The sequence below is a fragment of the Dendropsophus ebraccatus genome, chromosome 11 (assembly GCF_027789765.1).
Source record: "Dendropsophus ebraccatus isolate aDenEbr1 chromosome 11, aDenEbr1.pat, whole genome shotgun sequence".
Lineage (NCBI taxonomy): Eukaryota > Metazoa > Chordata > Amphibia > Anura > Hylidae > Dendropsophus > Dendropsophus ebraccatus.
Genome location: NC_091464.1, coordinates 60,548,810 through 60,571,211, shown reverse-complemented (window position 1 = coordinate 60,571,211; position 22,402 = coordinate 60,548,810). Strand labels below are relative to the sequence as shown.

Genomic DNA, 22,402 nt, shown 5'->3' with positions numbered 1-22,402 from the left:
GTGATCACTCTATTTCCAAGGGGCCCCTCTAATAAAACAAGCTTAAAGTGAACATCCCTTTAAACGTGTAATACAAATACTGAAACTTATCAACATGAATATGCTTGAAAGTAACTCAAGCAAATAATTCTGAACTTTTGAGAAGATTCATATCTACTACATGTCCAAAACCAACAGGGTGAGTGCCCAAAGCAAAATCTTCAGCGTAACATAAACACAGAGGTTAAAATATCTACTGGACGTATAAAAATAGCCTCCTCCACCCCCATCCACCCACGGCCCATCTCATAGTGGTTGTTATCCTAAACTCCTGCTTTCTCCAGTTATAACGCAGCGTGTGACGTAGACTATTAGAGAGAAATCTCTCCAGAATGGCAACAACCAAGATGGTTTAATGCCCCTTGTGGTAGATGTGGGAATTGCCGATACATCGACAACATTCAATGAGGTTGTTATTTTTTATTCCTATAGATTCACCTTACAACTATGTATAAAAGTGAACTGGGGATGAATCCAACCAGGTGATATCTGCGGGGATTTGCATCATCTCCAGGTGCTCAGTTACATTCTAAACTATAAAAAATATACTTAATTGAAGCACTACATACAGGATAGTTGCAGTAAGGCCAAAGAACATCCAGTTCAGACTATGGGCAGAGGGTTAATGCTACAAGGTATGGGAAGGGGGTAAGGGCGTAACAAACCAAGGCACTTGGGTGTTAGGGGTGGGATGGCAGAAAGTGGTTCCAGCACTGGACCCCATTGTAGGTTATTGGTATTCACATCATTAGTTTTACTGGGAGCAGGAACTGGATAAATGCATTCTGTATGCAGAATGGAATGGAATATGTTGTTGCTTGATATTGCATGCAAGACAGGGAAGACCTATGGGAAGTCTACTATATACCACAGTCTTCTAAGACATAGGATTGAGCCTCTGGGTCTACCTGAAGCCCGAATGGCTCCACCACATTGACAGTGCTAATTGTCTCCTGTAACTGGGGTTTTTTAAAGAAATAAAAAAAAGTAAGGGAATTAAAAGAAATAAAAAAGTATAGTAATATTAAAAACAAATAGAGAGAGAGAGACAATTTATATTATTTATTATTATTATTATTGCTATACTTTTTAAATTTCTTTTAAATCCCCCACTTTTAAAAAATTTCTTTGAAATCCCCCACCCAAAAATATCAGCCCCCATGCAGCAGCCCTAACGTAATGTATTATAACAATTGTTATGGATGCAAAAGCCACAAAAAAGTCTTATTTGACATGTAAAACCCCACAAAAAATTACATCCATAGTCTAAAAGCCCCATAGCTATAGTATTTATTCTTGAATAAGCCAGTAATGAGCAATAGTGAACATTACGGCCCACAGTACCTCCGAGCATAGAGGTGTAAACATGAGTTCATAGAGGAGCCATAGGAAGCGAAGGGATTGTAAGTGAAGCGGTGTGTGATTGATGGGGGTGGTGGGTGACACCCCATCCCCTGTGCTCTGATCCCTGTCCTACACACAGTCTGCTCTACAGAGTAACACTACCTCACTGCTATATGGAATCCAGATGTTCAACAAGTGCTTAGATTGTATGGCGGAGCTCCTTGACCCAGTCTTATTATTCAATCACACATCAGAGCACAGGCCCCGCACACAACGAGCAAGACTCCATGCCTGAAATTACGGCTTGTCTCATCTTAGGTAACCTTATAAATGGGGGAAGGGGGTAAATGGGGGGGCTGCTCAGGATCCCTTTTATTAACCATACCCAAAAAAAAAAAAATATATAGCAGCTTTTGTTCTTCTGGTGGAACCAGTTTGTTTAAAGAGGTTGCTCAGTGAAAATGTTTTTCTTTCAAATCAACTTGTGTCAGAAAGTTATATAGATTTGTAATTTACTTCTATTAAAAAATCTCAAGTCTTCCCATACTTATTAGCTGGTGTATGTCATCCACGAAATGTTTTATTTTCAGTCTGACACAGTGCTCTCTGCTCACATCTCTGGCCGAGACAGGAACTGTCCAGAAAAGGAGAGGTTTCCTATGGGAATCCCTATAGAAAGCCTTACAAATCTATATAACTTTCTGACACCAGTTGATTTGAAACAAAAAGATTTTCACTGGACAACCCCTTGATTGCAGGAATTGTCCATTTGAAAAAGCTCCATGTAATGCTACTAGTGTCCACTAGTGGCCAATGCAGTCCAGATGAGCTGAAGATAGAAACTTTTTTTTTTTTTTTTTGCAAAATAAGCTTTTTCTGAAGGTTGTAGGACTGTGCTCATACTAAAGGATTATCTATCTATCTATCTATCTATCTCTTATATATCTATTTATTTACACGAACAGAGGTCTTACAGCACTCCAGTTTCCCGTGGATCAGCCAATTTTTTATTGTGCAAATATCATAACGTACATGCATGTACAGATGTACCAAGGCTTAACATGAGTTGTAGCCAGGATTAACTTGATCACAAAAACACGTTTAACTTGACTTTCTAACTGACTTAACCTAGCTCCCTGACACATCTGTGTGTACATCTGTATGTTATGATATTTGCACAATAAAAATCGAACCATCATTTGATCTATCTATTAATCTATCTATCTATCTATCTATCTATCTATCTATCTCCTATCTATCTATCTATCTATCTATCTATCTATCTATCTATCTATCTCCTATCTATCTATCTATCTATCTCCTATCTATCTATCTATCTCCTATCTATCTATCTATCTATCTATCTATCTATCTATCTATCTATCTCCTATCTATCTATCTATCTATCTATCTATCTCCTATCTATCTATCTATCTATCTATCTATCTATCTCCTATCTATCTATCTATCTATCTATCTATCTATCTCCTATCTATCTATCTATCTATCTATCTATCTATCTATCTATCTATCTATCTACTATCTATCTATCTATCTATCTATCTATCTTGCAATTGTTTGTGACACCATTTCTACCCCAGTGAATAATTCTGGAGGGAAGGCATAAGTTATATTATATAACAGAGTTTCCTGGATATCCCTCAGAAAATGCTAATAGCCGATAAAGCCTGTGCTCATGATCTGATCCGAACCTTCTGAAGTATGGAGGAGGCTGTGCCAGGAGAACATTGTGCCTCAGAGCCATAGTATCACAATAAGGCGCATCCAATTTAAATTAATATACTTGGCCAGACAGCAATATTAAAATTCCTTTTTTTTTTTTTTTTTTTTTTTGTTCCTGCTCCATTGATGGTAGCCTGTGGTATGACAGCAAGATCTACAGACTTTATTGCCTTTGTGTTGCCTTGGGGTGGGACCATATGTTTTACATTTCGGAGAATTGCCATCTCCATCTATCTACATAGGTAACAATAGTGACTTCACATGGTTGACTAAAATTAACCTCTTCCATATCTATCTATCTATCTATCTATCTATCTATCTATCTATCTATCTATCTATCTCCTATCTATCTTCTGTCTATCTATCTATCTGTCTGTCTGTCTGTCTATCTATCTATCTATCTATCTATCTATCTATCTATCTATCTATCTATTATCTTATCAATCAACTTTCTATCTATCTCATCTATCTATCTATCTCATCTATCTATCTATCTAAATTCAAAATACAGAGCAGCACTCCAATATGCAGTAGTTGGTGCCAGCGGATAATCCTGACCGAGGATGCAGATAGTCAGTCCAATAGAAAATATACTCCGCAGCACACAAAGATAAAGTGAAAAAACTTGTGCGTTTATTCCATCACTCCTGCAGTAACTAGAAACGACATATGGCAGGATGCGACATTTCGATGGACTCCTCCACCATTTTCAAGCGTATCTATCTCTCTCTCCCTCTCTCTCTATATCTCCAAGGTTGACTTACTACTTCTCACAGTAAGATACAGGCGTCGTGTGCCTGTGGGACATCAGTCACTGGTTGGCGGTAGACAGACGTAACCATATAACAAATTGTGTCTTCACTTACAGCCACTTCCCCAGAGAGACGGAGAAAAGACACATTTTACTGGAAGCCAAATAAGTCACACTTCTGGCCGACCATCAAATTTCCTGCGGCCAAGGAGCCAAAAACTACCAGCGAGTACAGAACTTGTGGGAGCGCTCAATAACGGCCTTTTTGTTTAATTAATTCCAACACATTTTTCATCAAAGGGGAAAGTGCAGCCAAAATGAGAAGGATGACTATAATATTAGCTCAGCCTAATAATGCAAATAGGAGCACTCAGACATTTTCCTACATCCCTGGGGATGACCACTTGACGGTGAGGCTGTATAAAATGAGGGCATCGCTTACCGGCAGATCACTCCTAATGTTACTATTTATAAAGTGGTTCTATGATGGGACTATGACAAGGTTTTACCTTTAAGGATCTGATCACTAAGATTGGGGCCACATGGAACGAGCTGCAGTACCATGCATGGCTGCTAATACAGACAAGCTGCCAATGGAAAACAAATATCCTAAACTGGTCAGGCATATTTGTAGCAATCAAAGTTCTAAAGATCAAAATGTTGTTGATCTCTCCACTTCTTGGAGTTAGCGACCGTGCAAGTCATATTGAACAAGTCATAACCTCCTCCAAAGAGAATATTAACACATCTTGTCTCCAGTAGGTGGCACCAGAGAGAAAGATCTCTGCCTTCTAGAGTAGTGGAGCACTGCATGGTCTATAAGATTCCACAGGTCTTTTGAAGCTTTCCTTAAGGGCAGATACAATAGTAGAGATCATTTAGGAGAGGTGGAAGAATATAGTCACAGCTTAGTTTAGAGACAGCTGATACAGTTGTCATGTTGCTGTGACTTTTTGCTTTCTAACAGAGTTGCTTTATTTAGTATGTGCTTGACTGTTTCTGAGAAACGGAATCATAGATTTATGACTTGCATCTATGAGATATTACTGCACCTGCTGGGGCAGATTTCTACAAGTGTCTTCTAGATTACCTTTATTAAGGGGGTCTCACTCTTTTTCAGCTACCAACCTGGCCAGATAGATTTAAAATGAATGGCAATGTATACAATACAATAGCTCTGCCCCAGAAGCAGCTCAAGTACTTAGTGCAAAGCAGTGATAAACAGTGCTCAGGTACTTAGTGCAAAGGTCAATGATGATAGACCAGCAGGTAGATAGAGTAGATGAGTTGATTGAAGAAACTGCAACTGTAAGTGTCAGGGACCGGATAGGAGGGGCCTTGCCTAGTGTACTATGTAGTCTGCCGGGATGTGGTGAAGTGTCTCTAGTGTTTGAAGAATCCTCGTACTCACGTGTGGATGAGTCTAGTTATCTCACCTAACCAACTACTGTCCCACAGTATCGGGTTTCCATCCTATTTGGGAAGTACGAGTCCCAGATCCCTTCTCTTGGTGGAGCAGGCTAGTAGAAACTTTCCTACAAAGCTGAGAGTCTTGTCAGTAGAGAGCGGCTTGCTGAAACTGTGCTCTACTGCAGATTCAGTCTTCAATAATTTGTCTCTTTTCTCTAAGGTGGTCAACTGTCCTGTTCTAGCTGTCTGATCCATGGCGTAGGCAAGGGTGAAGGCTCCCCTGTCTCCGGCCTTCCCCCGAGTTTACTTTAGCAACCCATGGTGATTGGGTAACTAGTGGCAGGAACAATTATATACACTTCCTGTCTGGCCTGTAGCCAGGCAGTCACTAAAGGAAAGTCCTTGCAATAAAGGTAAGTGTTTGTGTAGCGAAACCTAGTGTTAGCTGCAGCTGTGCCGTGAGAGACATCTAGTGGTTGGAGTAAGGAACAGCATGCTATGTGCTATGACACAGTTACCATACACATGAAAGGGAAAGTAGTTCTTAAAGTAAATGGCACTGAGCCTGTGCCACAGCCTGTGGTTATGGTGGTGCTATTTATCTTCCCTAATCTTACACAACCCCTTTAAAATCCCAAACTTATTTGAGCATGAGGCTAAGGAAAGTCTTTACTGGTAATCTCCCCTAATGCTCGGTCCAGACCAGAGGAGGTGCAGTATATTATCAGCTGAGTTCACACTCGCCCAGACGCAGGCTAATGAAGAATACATCTCGGTTAGTCTTGTCTACACTGGTCTTAGATCCCTCCGTTCATAAGGGTTCCTATGAAGGTTGGCTCGGTGCCTAGTGGTGCGTGCTTATCACATCATTATAGAAAGCCTGTATAATAATAGGCAGACATAAGGAATTGCCTTTTAGCCAAAGCCAAAAAAATTTCACAATCCGTGTTTGTCAGATAACTTTAGCAGCATTGAAAAAGAAACGCTCTGCTAAAAACTGATGAAATAACAAATATGGGCCCAATTATCGGAGCTGTTTGATAACGCGGACACAATGGAGAGGACGCTCTTTGAATTTCTTCACAGACATATTTGCTTTCAAGATTCACAACTGGATTAAGTCATTTATGGAGTTGAAACACCCCAGAAGGCTTTAGAAAGTAATTTTATGGACTTTTCTGAATGGTTATCAAATCTTCGGCTCCAGAACTACAACTCCCAATGTGCCCAATAGCAGGCAAACTTTAGGCTACAGGTGTCAAAATGCGGCCCTCTAGCTGTTGTAAAACTACTAATCCCATCATGCCTGGATAGCTAAAGCTTTGGCTTTAGTTTGCTAGTTTTGCAACAGCTGGGGAGGCATGAGTTTGACTCCCCTGCTCCAGGCTAATGAAAGATTGGGAAATTTAAACACACAGTAAAAATTTTCTTGGAGCTAAAGTGATGGCTTACCCTTAAATTATCTAGTTGCTCACCTTACACCAGAATAACTACCTCTACCTCAGACTATCCTATATCCTTGTCACAATGTGGAGCCTAATGCTGAATCACATATTTTAAATTTTGTGTTACAGGGAATTGGGAGGTAATGTACAAAAGTAAGCTGTTAAAGGAGCTGTGGTCACATGACCAGGCTGTACAGGCCCTTCAAATACAGGAAAAGGAGAGCTGTCCTTGTTCAGGCACATTTGTGCAGAGAAGTTGTGGTGTACACAGTCCAGTCTCAGTGAAAGGGACAGTCTGCTACAAAAGAAGCGAGGTAGACAGCTGCTACAGAAAATGAGACAGCATGCTACCGTACATGTGCTGTTCTGCAGAGCAAGAAAGGAAAATAAAAAAAGGAAAAAGTCTGTTACAAGAGCTGCTCTGCAGTTAGGAAGAGAGTCTGCTACAGGAGCAGTTTTGAGAAGGGGGTTACATATTGCTATAAGAGATGTTCTGCAAAGAGGGGGACTGTCTGCTACAAGAGTTGCTGATCAGAAAACAAGACAGCCTGCAAGTTGCAACATGTGCTACTCTGCAGAAAGAGAGAGACAGTCTGCTACAAGAGCTGCAGTAAGAAAAGCGACCTGTCACAAAAGCTAAATGACAGAGTAATATCTGCTTTTTGAATTTTGCTTTTGAGCACCACTGCCAGGATTATCCTGTTGTCAGAGTTGTTTCCTTGAAATCCCTTGTTTTATCTCATTTATTGTCCAGTATATGCACTACTAAAAATGCAGCGACCTAAGTGCATTACATTAATCAATATTACATGATCCTTGCGGTACACCACTACTGACTTTAGAACCAACTGCCCTCCAGTTTCTACAAAACTACAACCCCCAGCATGTCCCCACAACTAGTTGCTATCAGAGCATGATGGGAGTTGCATTTGTGTGACTGTTGGAGAGCCACAGGTTGGAGATCACTGCTTTCATTCCAAACACTTTTTAAAATTTAAAATGGAAACATTTTGAATAATAAAAGATACCATGTCCACCCTAAAAAATCCAAAAAGTCCCTATTAGTGGATGACCTGCATTCCATGGCGGCAAGCCTCCAAAGTGAATCTGCATCCTGCTTCCCAGATACAATTGACTAATGCATTCCGCAAATGTGAATAAAAATTCTTTTATTTTCTAAAATTAGATTGCCGGAGATGTCAAGAAGCGTGTATCAGCCGCTGACTAAGATTTACTCAAACTTAAAAAATATTTTACTACTTTAAGAAATATTTTAAAGATGGCTCAAGTCTCCATACATGTCTATTCTTTAGACTCGAAAGGAAAGAGCCATGCTTATATAGGGGCCATCTGTCTATTCTTTCTGTGGATAGATGTATCTTTAGTGGGGGTGAGGGTTTGGGGGTTCCCTGCTGTCCTAGCAGTGGTTCCACCTGAATTGTGGATGAGCCATAGGATAGAAACATTTCTTTGAAGAAAACCCTTGAGAAAGAACGTACTCATTTATAGGCTTAACGTACGTATGGGCTGTCATGTGGACATTCCTACCTCCATGGCAGCACTTTAAAGTACTAATGACAATTAATCCACATAGTCTTGACTATGGGTGTCACATACATAAATCTGATTGATATGAAACGCATAGAGGTCAAAGAAGAGTCTTTGGGGGAGATTTATCAAAGGGTGTAAAATTTAGACTGGTGCAAACTGCCCACAGCAACCAATCACAGCTCAGCTTTAGACAGTGCTGAAAGGAAAGCTGAGCTGTGATTGGTTGCTGTGGGCAGTTTGCACCAGTCTAAATTTTACACCCTTTGATAAATCTCCCCCTTTGTGTATACCCGCCAACTATTCCATTCTTCTCAAGACTGGCTTATTGAAACACAATGTCAAAAGGGATGAACTTTAACCAAAGTTAAAGAATCCCAGGCTCTTTGGGTAGACAGGACTGTAGCATTAAATTTGGTATTGAAATGATAGTTGACATGTTGTTAGGTGACAAGGTGTCAAAAAAGGCTCAGAAGTTCAAAATGGCTGACCAGGGAAAGAAGGATCATGTATGTAAATTTTTAGTGCCTGATCCTTTGATCCTTTTGATCTCAAGGGAGATATGCCACCTCCAGAGATTCCTGCTTCCCATTGAGAACACATGCAGCTCAAGTTTGCATGTATAAGAGGAATGAGTAATGGCGACAGTTATAGAAGTAATATAAAAACCAAAACTTTTATTGGCCCTTGTGAGAGATATTATTAGGCAAACAACTCTTCTCAATACTGATTTTCTTTATTTAGGTAGACAGCCCCCAGCTAGCCTTGTGTGCTGTTTATGAACTTGCCACACGCTCTTTGGCTCTTTAGCTTTGGTCGGAAAGATCATCAATGGAAACATTTACACAGAGATGAAGTAAGATTACTCGGCAATGAAGTTTTTGGAATTCATTGGGGAAACGAGGTGGAAAAAAAGACATCATTACATAATTGCTAGGGTGTTTTAAGGTGAGAGCTAAAATAAGAAAGCGAAATGCTTCAAGTGACCTTATTCTGCTTGCCCATCCCCATGACTAAGACTCGAGGTGACCAAACACAATGCCAACATCTAATATTCCTTATAAAATACAGTGACTTTTTTCGGCTTGGAGTTTTTCCTTCTCTGAAGCAGCTGGATTGCTAATAAGTTTCTAAAGCAAATGAGAAAATATAACTTTAGATGAGGAAGAAGGTGAAGTATGGAGAAGTATGGTGGTTCATCCTACCATCTGGCTGAGATTACCAGTTCTGGTTTCCTGGTTCTTGCCAAAGGTGGACATCATGGGTGGTCATGGTGCTCTCTTAAGGGGGCTCACGTATTTCATTTGCAAATTAATATCTTATATATTTTTAGATTTTTGAATTTTTGAATTTTTATCCATGTCTTCATTTAGACATTTTTTTTATTGCTAAATTAATTTTTATTTCTATTTTTTATCAGACTTTATTGAAAACTAAATTTAGATTTTCTTGAAATTTTATTCAATATTCTTGCAAATATAAATTTTTTATTCGCAGCGGCGTAAAACCTGGAATACTTGCCAAACATATGTTTTAGTACTCCTTGAGTAACCCTGGACAAACATCTAGGCAGACACAAGATCGAACTGTTTGCAAAGTGATTAGAAGAAATTTTATTATCAATTCCTTGAAATGTTTCCATGCAGTAGACCAAGCATCGATGGAGGGGAACTCAACATCAATGTAGAAAAGTGCACTTAAACAAACTAAAACAAGGCCCGGGCCAAATTCAATATATCACCTTTTATACCACTTGGCAACAAAAAAAAAGTCTCAGACTTTTCATATATATATTTTTACAGTTTGTGTCTATATTTGCTTTATTGGTTATGCGGAAACACTCGTGGAGGGCAATATATCAGCATTTCTAGGCTGCTAAATCCGAGGAAAGATTTGTTTAATGAAAATTTATGTGACTCTTTACGACGGGTGAATTGGCGAGTGTTAGACCTCACGTACGTGAATGTTACGAGTGGTACTGAGCTGGTACATAGTGGTAATGTTATCCCATCAAAGTTCCCTTAAATCTGTGGGGGGCTGAATATCTGTATGGAAATATTTAGATGCCATGTGTCGCCATGAGATTGAATGCAGGAACAGATCCCATCAAACTATAGACCCTTCTATTTCTCACATCAAACTATAGACCCCTATTCCTCCCATCAAAATACAGACTGACAGTCCTCACATCATACTATAGACACCCTCATTCCCCACATCAGACTATGGACCACCATACCTCACATCATACCATAGACCCCCCCCATTGCTCACCTCAGACTATAGCCCCCCCCCCCAATTTCTCTCATCAGACTACAGACCCCCATTTCTCACCTCAGACTATAGACTCAAATTACTCAAATCAGATCATAGACCACCATTCCTCATATGAGACTGTAGACCTCCATGCCTATTATTCATTCCTTACATCAGACTCTAGACCCCCTCATTCCTCATGTCAGACTATAGACCTCCATTCCTCACATCAGACCATAGACCCCCCATTCCTCCAATCAAACCATAGACCCCCATTCTTCACAACAAACTACGGGCCCCCCATTCCTACCATCAAACCATTGACCCCATTCTTCACATCAGACTATGGATTCTCTATACCTCACATCAAACTATAGACCCCTTATACCTCACATCATGCTATAGATCCGCTATACCTCACATCAGGCTACAGACCCCTATACTGTACCTCAGACTATAGAGCCTTAGTCAAAAATATACCCTACAACCTTTGGCTGTGGTTTGATGTCAAAATTAAAGGAGCTAGTCCCCACCCTTGGAGTAAGTGCCTGTGTGATGTTCATAGTATAAAGGTCACTGTACATGATCCTGATATCATATATGGCACCTATCTACATGCCCTGATACCAGGCTGCAAAACAAAGATTGACACCCTCAGCAACCAATAACAAGTCCAGGACAACTCTGCCAAACATATTATGCCTCAGCCCAAAGCAGCCGCCTTAGTAGGAGACGTGTGAATCCTCTGATAGGACTGGGACACTGCACTCTCTACACTGATGGAGCCTCTGATGAGAGTAGTTGTGCTGTGCACCCTAGCTCTGGGGGTCCTGGCATCAGGTAAGGAGACATTATAATGAAGGGGCACTGTAGGCATGGGAACAATACAGCGGAGGCAGCACAGAAGGTTTATTGTGCAATTTGCATTCTCATAATAACAGAGTCATATTACACTGGGAACAGAGTACGTAAGGACACTGACAGCCTGCAATCTAACTCATAGGAAAACTTAAGGGAATTGTTATCCAGCAGAGATCTATCGTGTAGAGTGTAAGTTCTTATGGGCAGGGACCTCTCTACTGTAGAGTGTAAGCTCTTATGGGCAGGGACCTCTCTCCTGTAGAGTGTAAGCTCTTATGGGCAGGGTCCTCTCTCCTGTAGAGTGTAAGTTCTTATGGGCAGGGACCTCTCTACTGTAGAGTGTAAGCTCTTATGGGCAGGGTCCTCTCTCCTGTAGAGTGTAAGCTCTTATGGGCCGGGTCCTCTCTCCTGTAGAGTGTAAGCTCTTATGGGCAGGGTCCTCTCTCCTGTAGAGTGTAAGCTCTTATGGGCAGGGTCCTCTCTCCTGTAGAGTGTAAGCTCTTATGTGCAGGGTCCTCTCTCCTGTAGAGTGTAAGCTCTTATGTACAGGGTCTTCTCTCCTGTAGAGTGTAAGCTCTTATGTACAGGGTCTTCTTTCCTGTAGAGTGTAAGCTCTTATGGTTCGTTGTGTAGTGCAGCACATGGGTTTGGTGACTGGTTATACATTTATCAGAACAGGGTGATTATTATCTTGTATTACACTCCGCTCATGGGTCATTTGACTCGTAGATGGAATTGTGCCCAGTGATTCAACACTCTGATCCTGCCCATACATATCAACACTGCGGCTTCTGTAAATGATCTGTGACCTTATATAAACCTTGGACCCAGAGAGTGAGGAAAGCAATTGTTTTATAAAATACATCAGTCAACACAATCTAGAACCAGGAACCCCCTCACAATTCTGCTGGTTGTTAATGGAACCGAAAGCAAGTCAGTCGCCCTCTAATAGCTTCTTCAGATGACTGTACTTTGTATCTGATGTAAAGATGTCCCATCCCAGAAGGCAAATGACCAGAGCAATCATTGTGCAGACACTAAATAAGCAGGAGGTGCAACTATACACAAAGCTCCAAAGCTTCATGTATCATCACTTTATCACTATTGTCTGGTTTCTTTGACTTTAGAGAAGCAGGACAGTCGCCCTGAGGTGGAAACACAGTACGGAAAATTGCGGGGAAAGACGCTGTCTGTGAAGGGAACAGATAGGAATGTCCATGCTTTCTATGGAGTTCCATTCGCCAAACCTCCAGTTGGTTCATTGAGATTTGCAGCCCCAGAACCCCCCGTGGCATGGAGCTCAACCAGGGAGGCCTCAGAGTATGCTCCAATGTAAGTGCCCATAGAGGTAGGAGAGCTCAGCACAAGGTATTATCATATATAAAATACATCTATCTTATAGCTGTCTGCAGGATCGTGATATGATGGAACAGTCATCGAGAAACATTAAATTAAAGCTTGCTTTACCCCGAATGTCTGAGGACTGTCTATATCTGAACATATTTACACCAGCAGATCGAGAAAAGGAGGAGAAGCTGCCTGTAAGTGTAACATGTACATGTGGTGCCCCAAAACACAAGCAATCTCTGTGGTGATGTAAAAGCTTGGATCTGAAATTTAGGCAACCTCAGAGTCATATGCATGACTAGTCAGGTGAATTGTGGGGCTTTGAATTTGGACTGAATTTTTTTCAGACCAAATCGAGTCCAACAGCGGATTTCAATGAATTGGATCTGAAATAAATCTACATGGTGAGAAGGCCTATTGCTGCTCATTTCCCAAAAGGGAAGAGGTGCAAATGATAGTGAGTAATATAGCCCCAAACCAGCAGGTAGTGAGGAAGTATGGTGTCTTTGCTGAAGCAGCATGGATGATGGGAAGCATTGGTGGTGATGGATCGAGAAGCTGAGAAAGCTTTGAGATGTTGAAGACCACTTACCAAAGCCTGTGAGGATTATTGTGTGAGCTGCGGAGGAATAGATGGCATAACATTGTTACCAAGAAAGCACCTGAGAAGACCTCTGAAGCAGAGGCAGTGCCAGGTCGGGTAGAAGTCTGTGCCTAGTCTGAGAAAGCAAGAGCAACTAGACAGCGGGACAACTATAGTACTAAGATTGTTGGAGCTCTTGGAACCATAGTCAAAACCAGAGGGAGTAGTAATTGCAGGGAGAAACTGTTTATATAGAGAACCTTGTTCATTAGTAGTGTTGAGCAGACTTTCTAAACTGTTCCAGTTTGGCATCATTCTTCAACCTCAACGCTCGTCATTTGACTCTGGGCAGGTGGAGAAGTTGGATGCCACCTTAGGGCTACAAGGAAAACATGGATTTAGCAGCAGCATCCAACTTCTCCAGCCCCCAGGAGTCAAATGCCGAACATTTGGGTTAGGAGAACATTGCCAAAACCGAACAATTTGTCTGCTCAATACTAGTCATATAGTGTCTGTAGTAAGAACCCTTGCAACAAGAGATAGAATTTTGCCTCATGCACCATGTATGTTTTATGGAGCCGCCATGTTTATGTTTTGTCCAGGTCATGATGTTCATACATGGAGGAGGTCTGATGTTGGGAGCAGCCGTGATGTTTGATGGTTCTGCATTGAGTGCCCATGAAAACGTTGTCATTGTCTCAATCCAATACCGACTGGGGGTCCCTGGCTTCTTCAGGTATTATATAAAGTGACTGTCACTAATAGGCTAATGAGTTAAGTTGTCAGTATTCTCCAACATCATACATACAAAGCCATATGCTGACTATCTTCGATACACAATGTTATCTGTGTGTTTGATGAAATGATGTGCATGATGGGGTAGATTTATTAATACCATCTTAAATTTAGATAACTAAGAACTATTCCAAATGTATCAAGGAGGCTCATACTTTATGCTATCTTTGGTACCTCACTTCTTGGTAACTTACTTAAGAACAATTCTTTTGCAACACAATTTGGAAACAAAGTAATGCCTTCCACCAAGTCCCAGTTTACTACTGAGAGTCACCAGTTTGCAGTCATTACCTACCATATCAGCTACTAATGTTGCCCCAATGTATAACAGGTCACTCAAGTGAAGAAATGTTGTTTCCATATTCCAGCACTGGAGATGACCGAGCTCCTGGGAACTATGGCTTCTTGGATCAAGTGGCTGCTCTTCAGTGGATAAAGGAGAACATTGCAGATTTCAGTGGTGACTCCAACTCTGTCACTATATTTGGGGAGTCTGCAGGAGGAATCAGCGTCTCTGCACTGGTGAGATGTTGTATGGCTGATACTTAGGTTATTATGACTAATTCTCTTTTGGTCTTGAAAAATCATCTTATCCAGTGGCCATTCTATAGTGATGGAGAAGCCAAGGAGCCATGGGTGGAAAAGACATCCTCCAATAATCTCATCCACTGCTGTCTATTACTATTTCCAGGTGGCGTCTCCATTAGCCAAGGGCTTATTCCACAGAGGTATTGCTGAGAGCGGTGTAGCCTTAATACCAGGTTTTGTGGTCAGCTCTGTAGAAGAAGCTGTAATGGTCAGAAATGTAAGTATCTCACGGGTGGCTGGGGTATGAAGTGCAGCTGCCATGTGCTTTGTGCCCCGGCTATATCTCTTAATCGCAGCACGATGAGAACCTGGCACAAAGGAGGGAATTATTGGGTAATGGAAGGACATCCATTCTTTGTCTAAACCCTTAGATGCTTTGGTCACTATTAACTGTGGCATCTGAGGGGAAAATGACCAGGATCAGAGTTATCAGTGGGTGTCTGGTTGTGTGGAGTAGTCACAACTCCTGAGACCCACAACATATTTACCCTGAAAAAAATTCCCTATACATTAACAAATTCCTTAAATAGCAAATTTGCCAAAGTGGCAGAGTATGTACATCCTATGTCGTAGGTGATAAATATACCTGATGAATTACTAAAGACTTTTGAACAGATTCTAGCAGTGTTGTTCATTTCTTGTATCATTGCTCTGTTCCTGGGATCTCCTCCGGTTTGTAAATATGCAAATGTCTAGATTAGTGCACTGAAGGTAGGCCCAGCACCCCCAGTGCACCGATAGCTCCTCCTCCTCTCAGTGAAGGTCCAGGCCGTGGACAGACTTGATTCAGAAGGCGGCACTTCACCGAGAGGAAGGGACTATCAGTACACTGAGAGTGCTTGGCCCACCTCTAGTGCACCAAACTAGACATTGGCATATTTACAAACCGGAGATCTCAGGAACAAGGCGGCGATATGAGAAATGGACAGCACCGCTACAATCTATGCGGTGGTGCCATTGCCATTGGTATGGAAACCTTTTTTAATAAATCATCTGGTACAATCGCTTTAACTCGTTTCATTGGATTTATGTCTCACTTTTACAGATTGTGGCCAACGTTTCGGGCTGTGATGTAGACACATTGGTAGATTGTCTGAAGGCGAAATCAGAAGACGAAATTACATCCATCTCAGTTGTCATGGTACGGTCCCTTAATAAAAAGGGATTCTGTCTTTGTTGCCTATAGCAAGCAATCACAGTACAGCGTTCATTTTATGCAGTTTCATTTAGCTTCCGTAAGTCATCCCTGTTGAAAACCTCAAAGGAAAGCTGCCATTGGGTCAAGCTCCAAGTTGAAAAATCAGATCTCTGTATTAAGTGGCGGAAAATTTTCAATTATAGTTCTTGTACTACCATTTACTTGAGATCAGTGCATTGTTGGTGTAAAAACACCAGCTGGTTACTAGATGGTAGAACTGCACTTTACCTATAACAGAGCCTAACAGTGGCTCTAATACTCATATAACCCTTGAACTCGAAGGGAAGAATTGCCTTAACTAAGTAAGAAACGCCAAGAATAGAAAAAGCACCGATAGGTGATGGGAACTAAATAGTGATTAAGATGGCAGAAACTGAAGAGAGACAAACTAAAACAAACTACAAGAACTGATCATAACTAACAATCCCTGAATTTTTGTCTAGATCTATATCTGAACACTTACCCTAACCACAGATACCAGTGACCCTCAACAAGGGACGGCTCCAGGTTTTTGCGAGCCCTTGGGCGACAGAGCCTCAGTGGGCCCCTCATCCATCCCTACACTATGCACAATCACTTAAGACACCACTAACATAAACAAACAAACATTACTGATACAGACATTAACTGACACACACTTACTGACACACACACTGACTGACGCACTCACACACTGCCTTCTGATGTTCAGCCCGTTCATCCTACACTACAGAGAGTGGGCTGAACATTAGAGCACCAGGCCCCTCTCACTCTTTGGGCCTCTAAAGGGTGCTGTGGGCCCCGGCACTTGCCCAGGTAAGCCTGGTGCTGACACCGGCCCTGCCCTCAACGTCCCTGAAAATATATCAATAATGAAAACCCTAATCTGCAACAGTGACTCTAACATATACTAGAGGAGGGCTCTAGGCCTCAAACCCAAGCAGTACTAAACTTAGGAGCAGAGGAGACCAAACTTGCAGAAATAACAGCAACTACAAGATACAGATACAGTTTACACAAGAATGAACTGGGAAGCAAACTAGGTTATAACAAGATACAGTACTTGTGAAATACGAGGATTAATGGGTTCAATCACACAGATCATACATTCTAATCTGCAGCATATTGCAAAAGCCAGAGTCTAAATGGTCATAAATTCCTACCCCAACCTTCTGCCAAACTGTACCAGAAAGAAGAAAACAAGGCTACAACAAAGTGCTAGAGAAATACGCTATAATCCGCACCAAACTGCAAAAGGCAGGGATAGGTATAGGAGAATATACAGTAATGATATGAAAACCACATCCTGTTTATCCCTAAATGAAGGAATTTATATAAAGCTCTAAATATACACACACAGTATGAGTAATTTTCATGAGTCTTGGGGTACACGGCTTATATGCTGCTTTTCTACACGTCCAGAAAATGATGGCTCTGCCTGCAACCTTTGATGGAGTGTTCTTCCCTAAACCCGTGGAACAGATTTTGGCTGATAAAGAGGTGAACAATGTCCCACTTATGGCTGGAGTCAATAACCAAGAGTTTGGATGGCTCGGCCCGGTGGTAAGATCGACAGAGGAGAAAGTTAAAATATAATCTTAATGATCTTTATAGTAATAATAAATTTTCTCCATGTATTGTTCCAGGCTATGAACATCCCAGGATTCCGAGAAGGAATGAAAAGAGAGGCAATGGAAGAAATATTAAGGAACATCCCCCTACTGGTAAGATATTGATTACTTGATTACTCTATTGAATACTTTTTCAGGCTAGTCTAATTGTTCTGTTAGTCTGAATTATAAGCAAACACAATATAAAAAAACTAATAAAACACAAACAGTTGTATAGTTCATGTGTTTCTTTGATCACCTGGAGTAAACATCTATAGTGCAGGGAGAAAGTACTATGTGAACCTTTTTGGTAATGACCTCAACAGTTGATTGATAAAAATTGTTATAGCAGGTGAGATGGGAAGAGTGGGATTCACAGTTACTTCTCCCATGACATATAGACATTTGCAGGGATAAAAGGTAAAAAAAAATGAGATTTCTGCTAAAAGAGATCTAAAGGTTATTAAATTCTTGAGCTGTTTTACTTTAAGGCTATGTTCCCACTACGTATATTTGAGGCTGTATGTTTGAGGCTGTAATAGCAACCAAAACCAGGAGTGGATTAAAAACACAGAAAGGCTCTGTTCACATAATGTTGTAATTGAGTGGATGACCGTCATTTAATGGCAAATATGTGCTGTTATTTTAGAACAACGGCTGTTGTATTGAAATAATGGCAGTTATTTACCGTTATATGGCGGCCATCCACTCAATTTCAACATTGTGTGGACAGAGCCTTTCTGTGTTTTCAATCCACTCCTGGTTTTGGTTGCTATGAGGACCTGACATGAGGACCAAATACAGCCTCAAATATACATAGTGTGAACCCAGCCTCCAGGATTATCCCAAGATGAAAAGTTATAGGTAGGAGTCCGACCACTGTGATCCCCAACACAGAGAAAGGAGGACAAGTGTTCGCCAGAATGGAGTGACATTCTGCATGCATGGCCAGTGCTCTATTTAGACTATAAGGTGTCCATTCTTAGAATGGGTCAGACCACCACCAAGCAGCCAGTGCTCCTCTATTCTGGATAGGGGATAACTTTGGATCTTCAGATATCCCCTTTAATGTGCTGAATCGGAACAACTGCATGTAAATTATTAATTTACTATCTTGATATATTTCAGAGGTCATTCTCCAATGCCACCAGCCTCCTGATGGATGAATATGTCGGAGATGAGACCGATCCTGCTGAAATTCGTAATGTCTTTACAGATGTAGTTGGAGATCTCCTTTTTGTCATCCCAGCACTGAAAGCAGCAAAGTATCACAGAGGTACGAGATACAAGATGTGAAATATACTTCTCATACATGGAATGTCGGAAATACCCTTAAGATTGTGTGTATAGGTTCTCTATTACTTTCTGTGACGTTGGGGTCTTCTCATCGTCTGCAAAATGTTACCCTCTGATAACAATACATCTTCTTTCATTTCAGATTCTGGCAATCCCACCTACTTCTACGAGTTTCAGCACCGTCCCTCAATCTTTAAGGACTCTAGGCCAGACTTTGTGAAGGCAGATCACGTGGACGAGATTTTCTTTGTGATGGGAGGTCCATTTTTAGAAAGCGACATTCTGCCCACAGGTGACCAACTTAGAGGGTAGTCAGAGAGGCCTCAGAGTCTGGATGCCGATGATATGATAGGAAATTTCAGAACAAATTAGAACATCATCACAGTAAGGAGCTTGAATCAGCTTCCTTAATTTTGTTCTGGAAACCTCATGCAACCTGCACATTTCTTGTTTCATTTTGAAATAACAATATAACATTCTGGGATGCAGTTTTGTAAAAAACCAAACATTTTTTATACAACATGTGTAATCTGGTACTACTTTATGAAGCAGAACTTAGCAAATTTAGTTTGATTTAATTTAATCCTGTGTTTAATGTACTACAAAGTGAACAAATTGTGCACAGTACCCAATTCAGTTTTCAAGTACTGTGACATGTATTTTTTTTTTCTTGTCATATTCTCTGGCTTTATTTTTACAGAGGACTTCACTGAAGAAGAGAAAATCCTGAGTAAGACTGTTATGAAGTATTGGGCCAACTTTGCCCGCACTGGGTAAGAAACTGGGGCACATGACATCAGGACTGTGTCAGGCAAACATTCTATATTTGTTAGGTGTCACTGTGCGTAGCAGATGGATTCAATATGTGGTGTGTTTATGTTGTGTTTTGGATGCAGGATACTAGATGCTATAGTGACCACAATCCCTGACTTCCCCAAGGTTCCTCACAACTTGTCTACCATCACAGAACATTAATAAGCCATTGAACATTTTTAATGTTTGGGATGATACTAGTTCAGTTTCAACTGTTCTCATTCACAGTAATCCAAATGGGCCTGGCCTGGCTCACTGGCCACAGTACGGCCAAGATGAAGAATACTTGGAGATTGACATAAAGCAAAGGGCTGCAAAACAGCTGAAGGCTGAAAAGTATGAGTTCTGGACCAAAAAGCTTCCTCAGAAGATGCTGAATAAAAAGGAGGAGCACATAGAGCTGTAGATGTCACCAAAGACACAAGAACATCCAGGATATGGACGCATTGTCTCCCCAAAAACACACAAGTCCATTATCTATCTTATTTTGCACGCAAAAGGGAACGACCATTTGACTTGAAATTCTTAATGAGGACATTGATTTCTGACTGTAATATCTCCCTAACAAAAATATAGAGATCACAGAAATGTCCCTAAAATTAGCTGCGTTCAACACACCTGCTCCCCGTAGAGCGCATGCTCTATACCCCACGATACAGGTTGGGTACAGAATGAATCTACGTTCCATTATTTATATTCTAACATGGTCAGCAATGACATTTCTATCCTGCATATAAGATGTTGAGACCCCACTATACGCTATACATTCAGCTTTGTACTATTTGGATCAATGCCCTCCGACTTTTGGCCCTCCAGGTGTCTCCTATGGGGTTTGTCAGCATTACAAAGAATTAATACGTCAAAAATAAAATAAATTTTATAAAATTTTTATAGTGGAACTAACGGCTGAGTGAATTATATGAAGGATTTGTTAATATTTTTGTAAGTCTTATTTTTGATGTAGGAGAAAAAAACGATCTCCTCCAGTTGCTGTTCATGTCTTTTCCTTTAGTTTTTACATGCAACACTATTTTTGCCTCCAAAAGTGATGACATGACCCCAGAAGCAGGTGTACACTGTTGTCCTGGCCTCTCTGTGGCTAATATTGTATAAAGGAAGGCTTTTGTTTTCAACCAGGGTCAAGATTCTGACTCAAATCCCTACATACAAATCCCTGCATAGGACTGTGCATAGTGAGTTTGGTATTTGAGCAGCCAATCGTTAGCTGGCACCACCCCTGCGGAACTACTGTTAGGTGATGGTACTGCTCTTCTCTATCATAAAAGCTAACCTGTAAAAATACTATGTATCCCTAAGACACTACTCCAGGAAGTCTCTACTGAATCCCTCATGAAGATAGCAATAACACCTCCAAAGGTCATGGTGGAAGCTAACCAGTACCTCTAGAGTAAGGCCCTGGGTGATGTTCACTTTCTAAAGGTCATTGTGCATGATCCAGATTTCGTATATGACGCCTTTACACATGTTCTATTATAAGTTAGGCTACAAAAAAATGATTGACACCCTCCTCAGCAGCCAATCACAAGTCAAGGGAGAATTCTATATGTCATGGACAAATCAGCTGACTTCTTATGAGTGCTGCAAACCTTCTGTTAGGACTGGGACCCTGCATAAGGCTCTGATGAGGGTAAGTGTGCTTTGCACCCTGGGTCTGGGAGTCCTCACAGGTAAGAAGAACTCACAATGAGGGTGCACTGTAGGTGCACGAACAATACAAGGAAGGCAGCACAGAAGGTTTATTGTGTAATGTACAGTCTCAGAGTGACGTTATAATGGGAGACTGCCAAAGCGATCTCCATACATACCCACGATACTTGCCACAAGTCTTGTGCTGTTCCCTCCATACAGAGTATAGTTGCCAACATTTGAATTTTTTTTCTAGGGACACTTTAGCGTTAAAAAGGGTGTGGCTTATTGTGGGTGTGGTCTCGGTGGGGTGTGGCCTATCATGGGTGTGGGTTCAAAATTTTCCAGTTAGAATTTACAGTCAGAACAACACAAGGAGCATTAAAGGAGCATTAAACATTAAACACCCAAGTATTAGGTCCCCAGTATTTTACACACCACAGTTACAGGTCCCCAGTATATTACACACCCCAGTTACAGGTCACCAGTATATTACACACCCCACCCATATGATGCAGCTGCACCCCAAATCATCATACTACTACCCTTTTTATCCTCCTGCCCTTCCATCATCATTGTACTGCCCCTCTAATCTTCCTCCCTCTCCATCATCATACTACTACCGCCTTCATCCTCCTGCCCCTCCATCATCATATTAATACCCCTTCATCCTCCTCCTGCCCCTCCATCATCATACTACTATCCCCTTCATCCTCCTGCCCTTCCATCATCATACTACTACCCCCTTCATCCTCCTGCCCTTCCATCATCATACTACTACCCCCTTATACTCCAGCCCCTCCATCATCATCATACTACTACCTTCTTCATCCTCCTGCCCCTCTATAATCATACTACTACCTTATTCATCCTCCTGCCCCTCCATCATCATATTACTACCCCTTCATCATCCTCCTGCCCCTCCATCATCATATTACTGCCCCCTTCATCATCCTCCTTGCCCCTCTATCATCATACTACAAGCCCCTTCATCCTCCTGACCTTCCATCATCCTAGTACTGCCCCTCTAATCCTCCTTCCCCCTCCATCATCATACTACAACCCGCTTCATCCTCCTGCCCTTCCATCATCATAGTACTACCCCTCTAATCCTCCTTCCCCCTCCATCATCATATTACTACCCCCTTC

General features: G+C 41.3%; 2 protein-coding genes across 4 annotated transcripts in view; one reads left to right on the top strand and one right to left on the bottom strand.

The window, feature by feature from the left end:
* ERG (ETS transcription factor ERG) overlaps positions 1 to 22,402 on the bottom strand; it is a 284,049-nt gene that overhangs the window by 75,641 nt on the left and 186,006 nt on the right. The window lies entirely within an intron of this gene.
* Positions 11,242 to 20,495, top strand: LOC138768139 (fatty acyl-CoA hydrolase precursor, medium chain-like). The gene is made up of 13 exons (XM_069946223.1): positions 11,242 to 11,376; positions 12,525 to 12,729; positions 12,800 to 12,938; positions 13,930 to 14,063; positions 14,491 to 14,644; positions 14,814 to 14,927; positions 15,756 to 15,851; positions 17,310 to 17,450; positions 17,534 to 17,611; positions 18,626 to 18,773; positions 18,936 to 19,085; positions 19,494 to 19,566; positions 19,835 to 20,495. Exons 1-13 carry the CDS (start codon positions 11,316 to 11,318, stop codon positions 20,010 to 20,012), a joined length of 1,671 nt encoding a protein of 556 aa, XP_069802324.1. The 5' UTR covers positions 11,242 to 11,315; the 3' UTR covers positions 20,013 to 20,495.

Bases quoted from the DNA above. Each gene is read 5' to 3' on its own strand.
- LOC138768139 (XM_069946223.1), top strand. From the start codon at position 11,316: ATGGAGCCTCTGATGAGAGTAGTTGTGCTGTGCACCCTAGCTCTGGGG. The intron at 15,852-17,309 runs GTACGGTCCCTT...CTACACGTCCAG, and splicing joins CATCCATCTCAGTTGTCATG to AAAATGATGGCTCTGCCTGC. The intron at 19,567-19,834 runs GTAAGAAACTGG...TCTCATTCACAG, and splicing joins GCCAACTTTGCCCGCACTGG to TAATCCAAATGGGCCTGGCC.